General features: G+C 37.1%; 2 protein-coding genes across 3 annotated transcripts in view; one reads left to right on the forward strand and one right to left on the reverse strand.

The window, feature by feature from the left end:
* ARIH1 (ariadne RBR E3 ubiquitin protein ligase 1) overlaps positions 1-20535 on the forward strand; it is a 134936-nt gene that overhangs the window by 46307 nt on the left and 68094 nt on the right. For both annotated transcript variants that reach the window (XM_036247785.1, XM_036247789.1), the window contains one exon: positions 3960-4027. In XM_036247785.1, the coding sequence (XP_036103678.1) occupies positions 3960-4027 (68 nt within the window). The remainder of the gene's footprint in view (positions 1-3959; positions 4028-20535) is intronic.
* Positions 17801-18372, reverse strand: LOC118620809 (coiled-coil-helix-coiled-coil-helix domain-containing protein 2-like). The gene has a single exon (XM_036247799.1). It carries the CDS (start codon positions 18370-18372, stop codon positions 17905-17907), a length of 468 nt encoding a protein of 155 aa, XP_036103692.1. The 3' UTR covers positions 17801-17904.

Here is a 20535-nt window from a genome sequence, read left to right on the forward strand (position 1 = left end):
TCTGAGTTTTTTGCTGATCATATCTGCTATAGTTTCCCTATAGTTTTGCCCACCCTTGGTCAAAGCCAAGAAATAAAGAAGAAAGAAACAAAGCAAAAACAAGATACTCACCACTACCTTGTTAGTTGTTCTTCACTTCCCTCCCTAATCTGCCTGCTGTTATTTCATTTTCAGAGTACTTTGTTAGTTGTATTTTGTCCAGAGTTTTTAGTTATAATCAGCGGAAGAGAGAGACACTAAAGTAAGCTTACTATTCCATCTTGGCCAGTATCAGAAGTCAAATTGTTTTGTTTTTAAATAAATCAACATTATTGATTATGACTAAATGTATCCATTTTAAGTCTATAGTTTGAATTTTGATAAATGTTTTTCCTCATATGACTATCACATTCAAGAAGTAGAACATTTTCAGTTCCTTACAAGCTCCCTTGTGCCTCTTAGCATTTTACCATTCCCTTCTCATTCTGCCCTGAATTACCCTTTGGTGGATGATGTAAAGGATACTTAGACATATGGCTATTAGTTAAATGAGATATTGAATATTCCTTTAGGTTCTACTACATGGAATAATTGAGGGAATATTAGATCCAGATTGCCCTAGGCTAGATTTTAAAACTGTTCCACTTAATTAGTTGCATGGTACTGGGTAATTTTTGTAACCTTCTGAAGTCTAGTCATAGTTTTCTCATATTTAAAGGTGAGGGGTAAGTATATGTGCCTTATTGAGTGCTTTGACAAATAAGATGTCTAAAGTACCTTGTACAGGGCCTGGCATACAGTAGATGCACAATATTGTTTTCCCATCACCTTTCCTTACATGCAATGCACATAAATGACTTAAGCCAGCTGCACTGAAATAGTGACCCAAATATATTTAATTAGTATTGTGAAATATCCCCTCTTCATTAGCTCAGAGCCCTGATAAAATGTATTTTGGCATTATCATGCTACTATGGTTTAGACAAATTTTTTTGAGTAACATCCTGTTGGGAAAACTTTGAGCATGTAATTCCAATATAGTATGTAAATTATTATTTTTTAAAACAAAAATTTAAAGTGTGAGCTAAAAATAGAAAAGTCATGTTTTCTTCACCTTGGAGGACTGCTGCTCTGATTTTCTGAATCCCTTTGGCAATGGGGCGGCCCTGCCTCAAACCTAATAAATAGATGGGTGGGGGTGGAACCTAGAAATCTGTGTTTCAACAGAACTTTCCATAAAAATTTTTTTTTTATCCTCACCCAAGGACATTTTTCCATTTTTTGTTCAGATAGAGTGGGAGGGAAAGAGAGGAAAAGAGAGAGAGAGAGAGAGACATCGACGTGAAAGGGACACATCGAGTGGGCTGCCACCCGCACGACCAACCAGGGCCGGGGACAAACTGCAACCGAGGTACATGCCCCTAGCGGGAACCAAACCCGGGTCTCTCTGGACCACAGGCCAACGCTCTAACTGCTGAGCCAAACTGGCCAGGGCTCCATAGTAATTTTTTATTAACCAGTAACAGGTTGGGGAACCTCTGGCTGGGACCAATCCCCCGCTACCACCACCACCACTAATTCTCACCCAAAGGTAATGTTCATATATTTTAGAGAGCAAGAGTGAAACATTGATTGGTGTCTCCCCTACATGCCCCAACTGGGGACTGAACCCGCAACCTACGTATGTGCCCTGACTGAGAATCAAACCCACCATCTTTCATTTTACTACATGACACTCCAACCAAACCAACCCACTGAGTCACATGGGCTAGGGCAGGACGAAGGGCACCAGCAGCATAAAATCAGAGAGGGCATTTGCTTCCCTCCTCACTTTTTTCTCTTTGCAAGTGGAGACTTAATTTCTGTAACATTTTCCTTCAGACACTCTGTCTAATGGCAGAGAATATAGTGTATTGGGTGCCACAAAGTTAATCACACAATTCTAGTGAGTACTATTAGATTTAATTCTGCCAATTGATGGGATGATTGCCTTAATTTTACATATGGCTAAATCTAAATGAATAACTTTATTTAAATTGTAGGCAAATCCTATTGTGAAAATCTGTTGCCAAACTCAGTGTTGTGTTTTTTTTTAATAGTTGAATCACATTTCTAAGAAAAAGCTGGGCACATGACAGTGTCTAAATATTCTGTATAAATAAACACGTTATAGTTGAGGATCAATTAATAGGCTTCTTTTCACATATTAAATAACTCTTGTAGATTGGTAGTATCTATCTGGAGTTTGTGTTAAAGGAGGATTCTTAAGGAAGTCTGGGCCCTAGATAGAAGTAAGGAGTACTAGATAGATTATAATGTAAAATGTGCCTGAAGTGGTGGGTGGATGGGAATTACCATGTCTGCATCTTTGGCTTTTTGGGGGATATGAATATGTGTGTATTTTCCTGTGACAGATGGTATTGTTGAGAATAATGGGTAGAGATTTATTTCATGACATGATTTTTTTTCCCCTTTATTTTGTTTTTTCCCATCACCATTTATCCCCCCCATGCCCTCCTCCACCTCCACCCACCCCTCTCCCCAGGCACCCCACACCCCCAATCACCACACCAGTTGTCTCTGTCCATGAATTTTTTCTCTTTTTAGCTCCCTCCCCTCCCTGCCTCCTCCCTCCTCCCTCCTCCCTCCTCCCCTCCTTCCTTCGCCCTCCCTTCAGCTGTCAGCCTGTTCTCTCTCTCTGAGTCTGTCTCTATTATAACATTATTTTTATATGGCGTTACTTTTTAACTAAATCAGTAGTCAACTAATGCTGTAGTCTATGATGAAATAAAAGTAGTTTTATGCACAGAGACCTTTTTTGAAATGTTATTTTGTGTAATAAAACTGTAAGGAAATACAAATAAGCAGGCTCTGATAATGTCTTTAGTTCTAGTATCTTTGAGCCAGTGGGGCTTATCTTATCTTTTAGGCCCCATTGCATTTTAAGTCAAAATTCTGTGCCCAGGTAGTAACCTCACTGGTTTTATGGGAAATGGAAACATTTGTGACAGCATTGTGATAGGGCAGTAAAGTTTTTATTTCATTAACATTAACCTTTTCTCCTGGAAATAAAATGCTAACTTTAGATTATATTCTATAAATTGTTACACAGCACAGATTTTTTTTTTGTCACTTTTTAAATTAAGTATCTTTGAAGGACTCTCTGACTTAAAAATGGTTTGGAATTATTTGAACTATCTAATAACATAAAGTGTTAGAAATTTTATTGATTAATGGTGTGCTGATGTGGCAGATGTTAACTTTTTATTTTATAAAGAAAACAGATTTTATTGCCCAGCAATGAAAAAAATATCCAAACATGTATTTTCCCCTTTTTATTGTGAATTGATCAATGTTAAATAAAATATTACTTTTCATCATTCATGTCTTCTTGACCAGTTCTTTGATTTTCTTTCCAAAATGTCACATGGCACACCTGAGGCAACGAAGAATTTTTAAACACCGTAGCTAAAAACTTGAATATTCATTCATCTGCAGCTACCTTGTTGTTAAATGCAGTTGTGCTTTTAGGGATTTGGCCATCTTTTGTGTGATTAAGTTTTGGAAAACATTCATCGTCTTCAACTCACAGACTCTGTTGCACCTCGAAAAGCCTGGTGACTGGCTCACGGGCACTGACACCCAGCCTGCATGAGTTGCATAGCCCAGATGTTAACTCTTAATTGCAAAAAGTTAAATTTAATGAGTGCTTGATTTGACACAGTAATTTTTCACTTAATTTCTTTTTGGCTTGTTTTTGAATTCTGCTTTAGAATCCTATAGAAACCTGCCTTATTGGTGTGGCTTACTATTTTTAAATAGTCTTGATCTTATAATTAAAATTTTTTAATTTTTAGGGGGATAAAGAAATATCTTAGGAAAGGAAGTTTGGGTGGGGTGTTATAAATTCAACCTAAAAATTCACTAAATGTCAATGAAGTGCTATTACCTTAAAATGACTTTTTTTCCCCCTTCTTTAGAATCCAGCAACTATCACAAGAATACTTCTTAGCCACTTCAATTGGGATAAAGAGAAGCTAATGGAAAGGTAAGGAACTATCATGTCAGCTTTGTAGTAATTAAAAGTAACACAGAAAGCTCACTGAACAGAATTTACAGGAAGCCAGTAAGGAGTTGATTTATAGATCAGTATGTGAACAAACCAGTGTGCAAGTAGTATCTGCTTTAATCCCTTTTATTCCTTATCCATTATATATTGCAATAAATTTAGTAAAAAGAGAACTCAGGCTTCTTAATGTTTCTTATTTTATTTTTGAGGTGAAGTGTGGGGTTCTGCTTCAGTATCTTCTACACATACGTCCTTTTGAGTACTGAGAACTAAAAGTAGGTTTTTTAAAACGCTTGATATGTTTTTGGAACACATGAATAAGATCTTTATATTAAAATTTCTTGTTTAGCCCTGGCCGGTTTGGCTCAGCAGTTAGAGCATTGGCCTGCAGTCCAGAGAGACCCGGGTTTGGTTCCCGCTAAGGTTGCGGACCTCTGTTGCAGTTTGTCCCCGGCCCTGATTGGTCGTGTGGGTGGCAGCCACTCGATGTGTCCCTTTCATGTTGATGTTTCTCTCTCTCTCTCTTTCTCTCTCTCCCTCCCACTCTATCTGAACGAAAAATGGAAAAATGTCCTCAGGTGAGGATAAAATTTCTTGTCCATAAACCTTTAAATTTATATGAAGCATATTAATGACATTTATTCAGTAAAAAACAAACAAACAAAAAACAAGTTGCTCAGGATATCCTGGCCAATAAAAGAGCTGTTTGAACTGATTTTCTAGTTTCGGTGCAAGATGGTATTTCACTGGAGATTTAAAAAATATTTTCTCTTAGAAAATGCTTTCAGTTTTAAAAGGAAAGAAATTACTGGGTCTGGAAAATGATAATACTGATGCCATTCTTAATCTTTTTCTCTTCCTTAGATTGGAAATTTAGAGCACTTATTAAGGTGTTATAGGGTTAATAGCCTCTATTCTCTCAGCCTTATTCTAGCAGTCTAAAATTAGCAATCCTGTTTTTTTTCTTTATTGATTTTTTTTTTTTTTAGAGAAAGAGGAAGGGAGAGGGAAAGAGAGAAACATCAGTGACAGAGAAACATTGATTGGCCACCTCCTGCATGCCCCCATTGGGGATTGAGCCCACAACCTAGGCATGTGCCCTGACCAGAAATGGAACCAATGACCTCCTGGTGCATGGGTCAGTGCTCAGACACCGAGCCACATCAGCCAGGCTAGCAATCCTAATTTTAATAAAAAATTACAACTAGTTATTGGGAATTGAGAACCCAAATATTGTGAATATATTTCCCATTTGATTTTAAAATTGAAAGCACTTTGTAAAACTTATTAAGTAATAATAACTAGACTATTACCCAGTTTCTCATACCTTGTACTCAACACAATTTAATGACAATGATAACTATCAATTATTGCACCCTCTGTGCCAGTCATTATTTCATTCCATCATCTTGATAGCTTTATGGGGCTAGGAACTGTTAGATCCAGTTAGTTGATGTGGAAACTAAGACTTAGAGATTAATAATATATTTACCTCAGTTTTGTAACATAAGGAGTTGGCACTCAGACTCAGGTTTGTTGGACTCCTAAGCTTATGTTCTTAAACACATACTATATAGATCTTTCTCACTATTCGTGAAGACTAATATAGTCCTTGACTAGTTGGGGTTTTTTTTATTTTTTTTTATTTTTTATTCCCTCATGGATCTCATCTTTTTTGGAGTCCATGATATTTCTTAAATTGGTAACATTTATTTTCAGGCTTATGTTATGGCACTCTATTAGGAAAAGGACTTTTCATTGTTTATATCTGATATGCTTCTAGTAAACTGGACTTATTTACAGTTTATTTTTTAATTTTTTATCTATATTGTTGAAAGTATTACAGATATCCTTTAATAGTTTGGTTCTTATTAATGTATTTCTCTAAAGACATTTCAAATAAACTTTGGACTTAAGTGTGATAAGTATGAATTAAAAAGTAGGTGGCTTTTGGGAAACTGCTGAGTGTGTGAACTTTTTAGTTTCTCCTTGTTAATTTCAACTTTGGTTTTCTATATTCTGAAGATATGTTATTGGATACCTATAAATCTTTAAGTAGTGTTTTTAAAATCAATATGTGCTGCTTTTGTTTAATAAGTTTCACATTATATCCTATGTTGTCTAATATTATTACTGCCATACTTTGTTTTATGATAACTAATGTGTTTAGGTTAAACTATTGCCACTGTAAGTTGTGCGTTATATTTACTATGTCTTTTCTTTGGTTATTTTGTTGCCTTGGTCAAGTTTTCTCCCCCCACTCCCCCACCCCCCGCACCCCCAATAACTTTAAAGTTATATATTTTATTTTTAGTGGCCACCCTTAAAATTTGTATATGCATACTTTATAAGTTTGTAACAATATTTAATTGTTACATACCTTTTGTAACATACCTTGTTACAAATTGTAGCATACCTTTCTTCCCTATTCTTTCCTTTTCTTCTCTCAGCTTGATAGATGAATATTTGACATTTTCATTTGGTTAAGTGTTTTCATTCAATATATTTAACTTCTTTTTCTAATTTGTGTCTTGCATTCCAGTTTTCCCCAAATTTACCTTTTATCCTCAAGACTAGAATATATCCTTTAGTCATTTAAGCCAAGTTTTATATGTGATAACTTTTTATGTGCTCTAAAGAGGAATCCTTAATATTTTGAGATTTGGGGTGAGTTTTGAAAACATCCTTTGGGCCCCTTAAGTCTTCAGACTCATGTTTTTGGTTTAGGGAAATTCTTAGTTCTTTCTTCAATATTACCTTCTCTCCATTATCTTAATGCATTCAGGAATTCCTGTTATTCATATGGTGAAACTTTTGGATCTCTTTTCCAAGTTTTCTAATTTCTTTTTTTCTTTATAATTTAGTGGGGCAACATTGGTTAATATATAGGTTTCAAGTGTACCTGTCTATGATACATGATCTATATATTGCATTGCATGCCCACCACCCAGAGTCAAATCATCATCTGTCACCATATATTTGTCCTCTTTACCCTTCACTGTGCCCACATCTTTTTCCCTCTAGTAACTACCATACTGTTGTCTATGACTGTGAGTTTCAGTTTTATATCTCACATATGAGTGAAATTATCTTGGCTTTTTCTGACTTACTTTGCTTAGCATAATATTCTCAAAAGCCATTCATGTTGTCGCATTTGGCAGTATTGCATCTTTTCTTATGGCTCATCTTCTTTATCTAATCATTGATTGAAGGACACTTCAATTGTTTTCATGTTTTACCACTGGCAGTAATGCTGCATCGAGCATACGGGTGCATATATTCTTGCAAATAAATGTTTTCGGGTTTTTCAGGTTGGTACCCAGAAAGGGAATAGCTGGTCATATGGTAACTATTCTTAATATTTTGAGGAACTGCCATACTGTTTTCCATAGGGGCTATACCAGATTACATTCCCAGCAGTAGTGAATAAGGGTTTCTTTTTCTCCACAACCTCTCCAACGCTTGTTTTTTGTTTTTGTTTTTTAATCCTCACTTGAGGACATTTTTCCATTTTTTGTTCAGATAGAGTGGGAAGGAGAGAGAGAGAGAGAAACATTGATGTGAAAGGAACACATCGAGTGGCTGCCTCCCGCACGACCCAACCAGAGCCGGGGACAAACTGCAACTGAGGTACGTGCCCTTAGTGGGAACCAAACCTGGTCTCTCTGGACCACAGGCTGACGCTTGAACCGCTGAGTCAAACCGTCCAGGGCTCCAATGCTTGTTTTTACCTGTCTTGATAATTGGCATTCTAACAGGTGTGAGGTGGTATCTCATTGTAGTTTTGATTTGTATTTTCCTAATAGCTAGTGAATTTGAACATCTTTTTATATATCTGTTGGCCGTTTGTATGTCTTCTTGGGATAAGTGTCTGTATAGGTCCTCTGCCCATTTTTTAATTGGATTGTTTGGTGTTGAGTGGCATTTTTTAATATATTTTGGATGTTAACCTCTTTTTGGAGTTGTTTGCAAATACATCTCCCATTCAGTTGGTTGCCTTTTTGTTTTGTTGGTGGTTTCTTTGGTTGTACAGAAGCTTTTTAGTTTGATATAGTCCCACTCATTTATTTTTGCCTTTACTTTCTTTGCCTTGGGGGTCAAAGTCATTAACTCTTCTCTAAGACCAAGGTTCATAAGTTTAGTACCTATATTTTCTTCTATGCAATTTATTGTTTCATATCTTATATTTAGGTCTTTGATACATTTTGAATTAATTTTTGTATATGGGAACAGACTGTAATCTAGTTTTGTCCTTTTGCCTGTGGCTTTCCAATTTTCCTAGCACCATTTATTGAAGAGGCTTTGTCTTCTCCATTTTGTGTTTTTTGCTCCTTTCTCAAAAATTATTGTTTTTATTTCTGGGCTCTTGGTTCTGTTACATTGGTCTTTGTGTGTTTTCTGTCACTATCATGCTGTTTTAATTATTGTAACTCTGTAGTATAATTTGGAGTCTGGTAGTGTGATATACCTCTGGCTTCATTCCTTTTTCTCGGGGTTGTTGGCTATTAATGGACTTTTGAGGTTCCATACAGATCTGATGATATTTTGTTCTATGTTTTAAAAATGACATTGGGATTTTGGTGGGGATTGCATTAAATCTGTATATTGCTTCAGGTAATATGGCCATTTTAACTGCTGATTCTTCCAGTCCAAGAATGCGGAATGTCTTTCCATTTCACTATGGGTTGTTGTTTTTTTTTATCTCATTGAATAATGCTTTGTAGCTTTCAGTATATAGATCCTTCACATTCTTTGTTAAGTTTATTCCTAGGTATTCTTTAGGGTGCAACAGGAATTTTTTTTTCATTTCTATTTCTTAAATTTCATTGTTAGTGTATAGGAAAGCAGTGGATTTTGGTACATTGATTTTGTATCCTGCAACTTTACTGTATTTGTTTATCATTTGTATAGTTTTTTTGGTAGAGACTATATGCAGAATAATGTCATCTGCAAAAAGTGACACTTTTTGCTTTTTCCTTCATAATATAGATGCCTTTTATTTCTTTCTCTTGCCTGATTGCTCTGGCTAGGACTTCAAGAACAATGTTGAATAATAATAGTGGTGAGAGTGGGCATCCTAGTCTTGTTCCTAATTTTAGAGGAGAATGTTCAGTGTTTCACCATTGGGTATGAGGTTAGCTGAGAGGGTTTGTCATTTATTGCCTTGATTATGTTGAGGTACTTTTTCTTTATACCCATTTTATTGAGTGTTTTAATCATAAATGAATGTTGTATCTTATGCAGTGCTTTTTCTGCATCTATTGATAAGATCATACAGTTTTTATCCTTTGTTTTGTTAATGTGGTGTAGTGCACTGGATTGATTTGCATATGTTAACCATCCTTTTGCCCTGGTATTAACCACACTTGATTGTGATGTATTATTTTTTAAATATATTATTTGCTGTATACTATTTGCTAGTATTATGTTTAGGATTTTTGCATCTGTATTAATCGGAGCTATTGATCTGTAGTTTTTTGTGTGTTATTTTTACCAGGTTTTGTTATTTGGGGTTGCATTGGCCTTATAGAATATGTTAAGAAGTATTGTCTCTTCAGTTTTTTGAAAGTGTTTGAGGGTAGGTATCAAATCTTCTTTGAATGTTTGGTCAAATTCACTAGTGAAGCCATCTAGTCTGGATTTTATTTGGGGGGAGTTTTGTTTTGTTTGTTTTTTTCTCCTAGAGTTTAAAGTAAAGGTATGTTTATTAGTGAAGCAGTGAGACAGAAAATGCGCTACTACTCCACAGACAGAGCAGCTTTTCCTTATTGGGATTTACTTTGCTTATTTAATCAAAGGAAGGGCAATTCAATAAGGGTGAGGAATGTTCAGGATTATTTTTCTAGGTAGGGTGTGGAGACATTTCAGAAGAGCCCCATGGGCTATTTTGTATCTTTATTTGGGCTTTCCATTTCTGATCATGGTGGCACAGTGTGTGTTGTTTAGTATACTAATGTGTTACAATGAGCATGTAATGAGGCTAGGAGTTTCAGTAATGTGAAATTAGTTGCCATGTTGGATCTAGCTGGTCTATGCTGGTTCTAAGCCATAAAAATGTCTTCATTGTTGATCGGTCTATTTAGATTTTCCAGTTCTTCATGATTCAGTCTAGGAAGGGCTATATATTTCTAGGAACTTATCCATTTCTTACAGGTTATTGAATTTGATGGTGGCATACATATTCTAATATGATCCTTTGTATGTCTGTGATGTCTGTGGTTGTTTCTCTTTCGTTTCTGATTTTGTTTATATGAGTCTTTTTTTCCTTTTTTCGTAGTCTATCCAGGAATTTGTCAATTTTATTAATTTTTTCAAAGAGCCAGCTCTTTGTTGTATTAATTTTTTGTACAATCTTTTTCTCTATTTCATTCAACTCTGCTCTAATTTTTATTATTTCTTCTGCTGACTTTAGGTTCCTTTTATTCTTCTTTTTCTACTTCTTTAAGATGTAATGTTAGGTTGTTAACTTGAGTTTTTTCTTGTTTCTGGAGATTGACCTATAATGATATAAACTTACCTCTTATTACTGCTTTCGATGTATCCCAGAAGTTTTGATGTGTTGTGTTAACATTTTCATTTGTCTCTATATATCTTGTGATTCACCTTTTATTTCTTCTTTAACCCAGTCTTTAGTACTATGTTATTTAATTTCTACATATTTGTGGTTTTCTGGGGTTTTTTTTACTTTCTTTTTACAATTGATGTCTGATTTCAAAGCATTGTGGTCAGAGAAGATGCTTGGTATGATTTCAATTAAATTTGTTGAGGCTAGTTTTGTGACCTAACATGATCTGTCCTTGAGAATGTTCCATGCACATTGAAGAAGAATCTGATGTTCTGGGATGAAAGGTTCTGTAAATGTCAATTATGTCCATTTGGTCAAATGTGTCATTTAAGACCAATATTTCTTTATTGATTTTCTTTTCTTTTTTTTTATCCTCACCCAAGGACATTTTTTGATATTTTGTTCAGATAGAGTGGGAGGGAAGGAAACATCAACATGAAAGGGACTCATCGAGTAGTTGCCACCCGCACAGCCCAACCAGGGCCGGGGACAAACTGCAACTGAGGTACGTACCCTTAGCGGGAACCGAACCTGGGTCTCTCGGGACCGCAGACCGGCGCTCTAACCGCTGAGCCAAACCGGCCAGGGCTCTTTATTTTCTGTTTGGATGATCTATCAAGAGCTTTCAGGGGAGTATTTTTTTTGTTTCTCTCTTTAGTTTTATGAGTAGTTGCTTTATATATTTCTTGTTTTCTGACTGGGTGCATATATATATTGAGAAGTGTTATATCTTCTTGATAGTGTTTCCTTTGTCCATTATAAAACATCCATCTTTGTCTCATGTTACCTTTGTAATCTTGCGGTCTATTTTATAAAAAATAAGTATGGCTACACCTGCTTTTCTGTGGATGCTATTTGCTTGGAGAATAATTTTCCACCTCTTCATTTTGAGTCTGTCTGTCTTTGTCTTTGTAGTTTAGATGTGTCTCCTTAAGGCAGCATCTGGTTAGATTTTTTTGTGTGTGTGCTGGTTTGCTACTCTGTGCCTTTTTATTGGTGAATTCAATCCATTTACATTTAGGGAAATTATTGATGTATGAGGATTTCCTATAACCATTTTATCTTTTGTTTTCTGGTAGCTCTGTTGGTTCTTTATTCGTTTGTTTGTTTTAAATAACCTCACCCGAGGATATTTTTCCATTTAGACAGAGTGGGAGGGGGGGTAGAGAGAGAGAGAAACATGTGAGGGAGACACATCGATTGCTTTCCTTCCACATGACCCTAATCAGGGCCGGGGACCAAACTGCAACCAAGATATGTGCCCTTGACCGGAATTGAACCCGAGACTCTTTAGTCCACAGGCCCAAACTCTAACCACTGAACCAAACTGGCCAGGGCTCCATTGGTTCTTTTCCTTTGTGTTTCTGTCTGTTTTTGTTCGGTGGTATTCCATACATTTTTCTGTTTCTTTTTTGTTTAATCCTCATCCAGAGATATTTTTTCTTTGATTTTTAGGTAGAGTGGAAGGGAGAGAGGAAAAGAAAATCATGGATGTGAGAGACACACATCAGTTTGCCTGTCTCACATCAATTGCCTCTCTCACAACCCTGACTGGGGCCGGAAATTGAACCCGTGATCCTTCAGTCCACCCGCTGACGCTGTAACTGGCCAGGGCTTTTCTTTTCTTTTTTTTTAAAAATTATGTGTCTCAGTTTGGGGCTTTTTTGTGTATGTGGTTGCCATTAGGTTTATGAAAAAGAAAGTTTCATATATACAGTAGTGTTTTTGGTGTTCTTTTTTTAGGGGGTGGGGTAGGGTATGTGCCGCTAGCGGGAACCGAACCCATGACTCTCTGGTCCGCAGGTCAATGCTCCAACCACTGAGCCAAACCAGCCAAGGCTGTATTTATTTTTTTAAATGCATCTCACTTCCATCATCCTTTGCCAGTTCAGAACTTGACCCCTCCCCTTTTATGTTTTTGATGTCACAAATCGTCCCTGTTTATGCTGTAAGTTTGAGGGTTATCTTACTTCTAGTTTTGTGACCTTTGGTCTTTGTTTCAGGTAGAATAACCTTGAGTATTTCCTGCTGTGGGGGTCTTCTGGTGATAAATTTCCACCGCTTCTGTATGTCTGGAAAAGTCTTTATTTTTTTCTATCTAAAGGGTAATTGCTAGATTTATTTGTCTCTTCTTCAGTATTTTGAATTTTGGGGTTCCACTCTCTTCTAGCTTGTAGAGTTTCTACTGAGAATTCCAATGGTAACGTAATGGGCTTTCCTGAATAGGTTACTTTCTTTTCTCTGGCTCTCTTGAGAATTATTTTTTTAAATCATTAATTTTTGACAGTTTAACACAATGTGCCTTAGAGAGTGCCATTTTGGATTGAGGTAGTTAGGTGTTCTCTTTGCTTCTTGGATTCGAGGATCTAGCTCTCTATTGGTTTGGGAAGTTCTTGTCAACTTTTTATTTCAATAGGCTCTCCATTCTCTTCTTCCTCTCTTCTTCTTTGGTATACCTATTATTTTTTATTTTTTTATCCTCATCCAAGGACATTTTTGCATTTATCTTCAGATAGAGTGGGAGGGAGAGAGGAGGGAAGAAAGAGAGAGAAACATTGATATGAGAGAGACACATTGAATGGTTACCACCCACCCAATCCCAACCTGGGCCAGGGACAAACTGCACCCAAACTACATGACCTTACTGGGAACCGAACCTGGGACACACTGATCTGCAGGCTAACGTTCTAACCACTGAACCAAACTGGTCAGGGCATGCCTATTATTCTTATGTTGCTCTTTCTGGTTGAGTCAGATAGTTCTTTCATATTTTCTTTTATGCTCAGGTTTCTTCTTCCCTCTGCATCATTTCTAGATTTCTATCTTTGATACCACTAATTCTTCCTGGTCAGCTCTATTTCCTATACTTGGTAGTCAATTCTTGATCTCTTTAATTGAGTTCTTTATCTTTAGAATTTCTATTTATTTGTTTGTTTGTTTGTTTTTGTTAATCCTCACCCAAGGATATTTTTTCTATTGATTTTAGATAGAGCGGAAGGGAGGGAGGGAGAGAGAGAGAGAGAGAGAGAGAGACAGAAAGACAGACACATCAATATGAGAGAGACTCATTGGTTGGTTGCCTCCAGGTACATCCCGTTGATTGGGAATCAAACCCCTGTGACCCTTTGTTGTGTAGGCCTACATTCTAATCACTGAGCCACCCTGGCTAGGGCTATTTTAGTTCTTTTTTAATGTTTCAGTCTCTTTGGTAAAGGACTTGTTTTGTTTGTTGATTTGGTTTCTGAGTTCATTAAACTACACATGTGTTTTTTTGCATCTCATTGAGTTTTTTTCAGAACTGCAATGTTGAATTTTCTGTCATTTAAATTACATATGTCCATGTCTTTAAATTTGTTTTCTGGATATTTTTCATTTTGTTTCTGATTTGCCCGGTACCTTGGTTATTCATAGTATTTGATGGATTACTTCTCTGTCTAAGTATCTATGAGTGGCATTTTTCTAGTAGATTGATAAAAAGTCTTTCTATTGTTTTTCAGTAGGTGGTGCCAAGTGACATGTTTTTTTTAGCTCTCTTGCACTCTGGCTTTTCAGATCTCTGTGGGGTGGTGGAAAATAGCCTTTGTTTCCTGGGAAGGTGAGTGGCTGCCTCCCCTGTGATCCAGTTGTAGTGACCAACCCTGCAGTGGAACATGGTTGGCAGTGGGGCTCCAAATATCTTGAAGTGGAGTGAGCTGGGGGAACCCAGCTGCCTCCTTTTGTTGCTTTGACGTTCCAACAATGCGACCTCGGACCTTGCGGCATCCCCCCCTCCACCTCCACTCAACCCTGGGATTAGTCGCAGACTTTGCCTGTTGCCCAGGGAAAAAGTTTTTCTCTAGTACCAGTTCTCAGGTTTGCAGATAATGTGCTCTGCTACCTGACTGAAAGGGCTAAGGGAAGGTGGCCAGGCTTTGTTTCTTTTTCTGCAGTGTCAATTGCCCAGACGACCACAGCCACACCTCTGTGCCTCCTCCCTGCCCAGATCACAGCTCACTCCTGCAGAAATGCTCACTTAATCTCTCTGCTCCTCCTGCTCGAAGGGAGTGCCATTCACAACCTGATTCTTCTTTTCTACAGGGCTCCTTTGAGCTCTTCTCCCTTCTTGCCTCCCCTTTTTGCTCCCACTTGCCTACTTTTAGATGTTTTAGTGCCTGGACCTCTCAGATGTGTTGTGATTTGAGCAGGGAATCCTTTGTTGAATTATAATTGTTCAAATTATTGAAGGTTCAAGGGAGAGACCAAAGGGATCTCTTATGCTGCCATTCCTCTGACATCACTTGTAATTCTTTTCAAAATAACTTTGTATTTGTCATCTTTGTCTGTCTTCTCTGGTCTGTGAAAGTTCCTCAGGTTTATTTTTAAATCACTAAGTTTTTGGTTCTTTTTTAACCCATCAGTAATTTTATTCTGATATACCATTTTACAGAGAAATTTTAAAACGTTTGTTGAATTATTTTTATTACTAACTTGCTTTTCTTTCTGCATCCATCTTGAATATTTTTCAGCAGTATCCAACTTTATTCATTTTAATAACTTCATTCTTATTTTATGGATGCTAGCTCTTTCTTTTCCCTCTTGACATATAACTATCCTTACACTGTTTAGACTTTATCAATAAACAAACATAGAATTTAAATTATGTAGTTGGTATTTGGTACCTTTCAGAGTATATTATTTTAAAATTGGTCACATCGTAGGCTATAATAAATTTGAAGGAAAATTGTTATGCATTCTATTTTTAAACTTCCAAGTAGCTCTTATAAATCAAAAATGAAATTACTAAAATAATTAGTACTAAATAATGAGAGAACATATGATAGGAGTGTGGCTGAAGAGGTACAGGGAAATTTACGATCTTAGTATGTTTATAAGAAAAAGAATAAGGTAGGAAACTAAGCCTTTGGAGCAGGAGGTTAGAAAAATACTAAATAAACCTAAAGAGAATAGGATAGGTATTTATGATAAAGCAATATTAATGGACTCGGGGACAAAACGAAGTAAAACCAAAGGAGTAGCTCTTTAAAATAGATTTTCAGAAGGCATTAATAAGGGAATAAGAAGATAAATTTCAGACTGGGAAAAAATATTTGCATAAGACATCTGATAAATATACACAGAACTCTTAAATCCGATAATAGAACAGTCCAGTTTTTAAAACAGGCAAAAATCTGAATATAGATGTCTCACCATAGAAAATATACAGATGTCAAATAAGCATATGAAGAGTTACTCAATATCATGTCATTAGGGCATTGCTAATTAAAATGAGATACCACTACATACCTATAAGAATGACCAAAATCCAAAACATTGACACCACCACATACTGATGCAGATGTGGAGCAACAAGAACTGTCATTTATTGCTGGTAGGGAATGTAAAATTGTACAGCCATTTTGCTTCCAGTTTGGCAGTTTCTTAGTAAACTAAACATACTTTTTTTTTTTTTTATCCTCACCCGAGGACATTTTTTTCATTTTTTTGTTCAGGTAGAGTGGGAGGGAGAGAGAGAGGAAGAGAAAGAGAGAGAGAGAAACATCGATGTGAAAGGGACACATCGAGCGGCCGCCACCCGCACGACCAACCAGGGCCGGGGGCAAACTGCAACCGAGGTACATGCCCCCAGCGGAACCGAACCCGGGTCTCTCGGGACCACAGGCCGATGCTCTAACCGCTGAGCCAAACCGGCCAGGGCTAAACATACTTTTAACATATAATCCAGCAGTTAGCCGCCCTGGTTTTTACCCAGATGTGTTAAAAACTTCTATCCACACCAAAACCTGCACACAGATGATCACAGCAGCTTTATTTATAATTGCCTGGTGAATGGATGGATACATTTGGTACATCCAGACAATGGAATTTATTATTCAGTGATAAGAAGAAATGACCTATCAAGCCATGAAAAACAGTGGAGGAACCTTAAATGTATATTACTAAGTAAAAAGAAGCCAATTTGGCCCTGGCCAGTTTTGACTCAGTGGTTAGAGCGTTAGCCCTCAGACCAAAGAGTCAACGGGTTCAATTCTGGTCAAGGGCACGTACCTCAGTTGTGGTTCGGCCCCGGCCCTGGTTGATGTGTCCCTCTCACATCGATGTTTCCCTCTCTCTCCTTCCATTCTCTCTGAAGATAAATAGGAAAAATTATATATATCCTCAGGTGAGAATTAAAAAAAAAAGAAGCCCATCTGAAAAGGCTGCATATTCTATAATACCAACTGTATGGTGCCCTGGCTGGGTGCCACAGTTGGTTGGAGTGTTGTGCTATACACCAAAAGGTTGCAGGTTTGATTCTCAGTCAGGGTACATACCGAGGTTGCAGGTTCAATCCCTGGTCCAGGCGTGTATGGGAGGCACACCCCACCCTGCCCAAGTGATGGGTGGTGGTGGTAGTGGAGATGAATGTGCAGAAACAAAAGAATTTTTAAGACAGTGAAATTATTCTGTATAAAATTGTTATCGTGGAAAAATGTCAGTATACATTTATCCAAAGCCATAGAATGTACAATACCAAAAGTGAACCCTAATGTAAATGATGGTCTTTGAGTGATAATGATGTGTCAACATGGGTTCACTGATTGTATCAAATGTACCACTCTGTGGGGAGATGTGGATAGTGGAGGAGGTTGTGTGCATGTGGGAGTCAGGGATATATGAGAATTGTCTACTCTTTGCTGTTTTTTTGTTAACTTAAAACTGTTCTAACAATAAGTTAAATCTGTTTTGAAAAACGGGGAAGTAAACTGTTGGCAAATGTGGTGGGAATATGGGGGGAAAGGCATAAACAATATTGGGAATAATGCATAAGTATGGATAGGAAAAATATTTCAAAAGTATAAATGAATATTCTGTATCACTTTTACCAATACATTTCAAAGCTCAGAAATGTAAATTACCTAAACCTTTGCACCCCCATGAGGAAGTAGAAAAATAATCGTGGAAAAACGTAATAAATATACTAAAAGGTATGTACCTCTCCTTCCCCAAAAAGCACCAGATGATCTTTTTGGGGGAAGAAAATCACTTTATTGTAATAGATTCACAAATACTAACATTACGAAAGCTGGTTTAAGGAGGCCACATAAACATCTGTCCAGACCCAAACTCAGTACCATCTCAATGAACTTCTCTACAATAGGAACACTCCCTTCCATTGCAATTCTGAAGCAAAGAAACTATTGATGATAGAGTTAACTGGTAGTTTTATACTATCACTATCAATTACATCTTTATACTAAATTAACTTGGACAAGAGAGAAGATTTTCCATTTCTTCAACGTGAACTTCTTGATTAGGCTAATCCATTTGCAAATCTGCATTGTTTCAGCATCTCACTGAAACCCTCACAAAGTTTAAGGTCACCCTGGTTTTGGGCACACTCCAAAAACTGTTTCATCTCACAGTGGCACGGGCCAAACTGCTGCTGCTTCTGGTATGCCAGCTCAGTTCCCTGAGGCTCCTGGTAAGTGATGCCAGTCCTTGTGGGCTCAGCATTACTTCCTCCACTAAAGCCCCCAGTAATGGCATGACCTAGTGTGTGACCCACAGCAGAGCCCACAGCCACACCAGCTGTAGTGGTTGCCATCTGGGCCATCAGACCTGACTGCTGGGGTGCAGCAGCAGGTGAGCCAATGGCAGATGATGCAACTGGTGGTGGTGGCTGAGCTGCTGGTGCTGGCCTGGGCACAGCTCTCATCTGAGGTGCCCGACTGGCCAGAGGGGCCATACGGGAGGTGCGGCTTCGGCTTCCACACAGCATCACAACTGCACAATGGCTCAACGTCTACAACTGCGAAACTCGGAGACCTCCATGGCTTCTGAGCAAGAGAGCAGAAGACCAGCACCAGATAATTTTAAAGGACAAGTTCTTTTTAATAAACCTTCAAGGGACTGCCAGTCCTATTGAAAGTTATTTCAGTATAGAAAAAGGTAGGACATTATTAGTTTATGTTAGTCAAATTAAAATAACCTGGGTTACAAAATTTGACAAAGATGACAGCATAAGAAGACTGTTTTTAGTATGAACATAGCTGTTGAATTAATAAATAAAATATTGCTTAATTGAATTGAATGAATTTATGGTCTAGTAGGATTTCTCCTAGGAATGAAAGAATAGGTGACCATTGCAGGGAAAACTCATCTAGAGCATTTACTAGTTTAACAGGTTAATGAACAGAAACCAAAAGGTGATCATAATAAATGCCGATAATACTGTGTTTAATAGTATTGTACATTTATCCACGATTTAGAAAAAACAAATTCTAGTAAACTAACGTCATTTCTCAGCTGAATAAGGGTATCAACTAATAATCTACCACAAAATTATACTTTATGTTTAAACATTAGAAGGATGCCCATTAAAATCAAAAGTAGTATAAAGTTTTGAATGGAGGAAAAGCCTTATATAGACAATGTAATCATCTACCTAGGGTACCCATGAGAATCACCTGACATAGTGTTAAAGTGAGATTTTTAAAACAATACCAATGCCCTGGCCTCTCTCCATTCCTTTCTCCCTCCCTTGCCACCCGCACCCCTTGTTAATATCCTCAGAAAAGGAAAAGAAACAGAATGAAAGGCGGCATAGTTTAAGTGATACCGTGCATCTCCCAATTCTTGAATATAGAAATGAAGGATAATGAATGTATAAAAATGAAGTATAGAAATCTTGTAAATATTTAGAATACCAGGGATCACAAGAAAAGATAGACAGTATGGCCAATAATTTTTGTTACATAGCATTAAAAAACAAAATCTTCTTCCCACTTGGTAATATAGAATGTATTCAAGTATCACTTCTATTTATTTTGACATACTTAAAAGATAAATCTTATCTAGTCATAATTGTGAAGTATTTTTAAATTTTGTCTTCTCTCTTGACTCTCTTTCCTTATTTCCATATGCCAGGCATATCAATGCATGTTTATTTTATTTTATTCATTAGTGAGCCATAGTCCAGTCTGAAGGAGGAGTTCCTGGTCCAGTAAGGACAATAGAGCTATAAATAAATTCCTGCCAACAAACCATTTCTATTATTTGCCTCGAAACAGTTTAAACAAATTTGTCCTAACCCTAAATATGAGTGATTTATTATATTTAAAAATTAGTTTAGGGGGTGGAGGGGCTGGCTGGTGGAAAAGGGAGTATTTGAACTTTTTGGTCTCGTTTCTTGTATAGCGGCTTTCTGGACCTTTGCCATTTCGTTCTGCTTTTTTTACTCTAGGTTAATTTCTCTTCTGTTTTACAAATTAAGTAGGATTTCCTCTACTTATTAGATTCTTCCCATGCTCCTTCAGATGAAGCAGGACAGCAAATCAGAACTGCAGCAATGACTATATCTGGCCTACTTTTTAAGGCCAACCTTTCCATCTGGGCTTTGATTCTATCATAATTTTTTATTCTTATTTTTATTCTGTTATTTCATCTGTTCTAAAATGAACCTTTTTCTTTTCTTGAATATCAATCAAGATTTTTAGTTGTTAACAAATGTTATGGTGTTAAATGAAAAAGACATTAATGATTGAGAATCAACCATATAGGCTGTGCAGCTAGGAAAATGCCCAAATCATAGTGTCAACTTATTTTAGTTGAAGCAGTGCTGCTGCTGCTGCTGCTGCTGCTGCCATTTGTCTTAGGCATCACAGCTCATATCAATATTGGGCATGTGACACCATGACTAATACTTCTGCTATTGCAGCTTCAAAAAACTGGATGCCTCCTTACTTTTTTGGAAGAGTGAATTCCTCACTGAACCTTCTTCAAGTACTGTTTTTTCATAAACCATAGGCCACTCTGCTCCTTCTAGGCATTAATCCTCCCAGCAAGAGAGACTGAGAAAGTGAGTTGTCTCTTCTTCCCTTTCTTATTTGTGACAACACTTAAAATCCCTCTCTGTTTGCCTTTCTGGCTTTTTTTTTTTTTT

Source organism: Molossus molossus, unplaced genomic scaffold (assembly GCF_014108415.1).
Source record: "Molossus molossus isolate mMolMol1 unplaced genomic scaffold, mMolMol1.p scaffold_m16_p_1, whole genome shotgun sequence".
Classification (NCBI taxonomy): domain Eukaryota; kingdom Metazoa; phylum Chordata; class Mammalia; order Chiroptera; family Molossidae; genus Molossus; species Molossus molossus.

Coding starts and splice junctions, on each gene's coding strand:
- LOC118620809 (XM_036247799.1), bottom strand. CDS start 18,372: ATGCTGTGTGGAAGCCGAAGCCGCACCTCCCGTATGGCCCCTCTGGCC.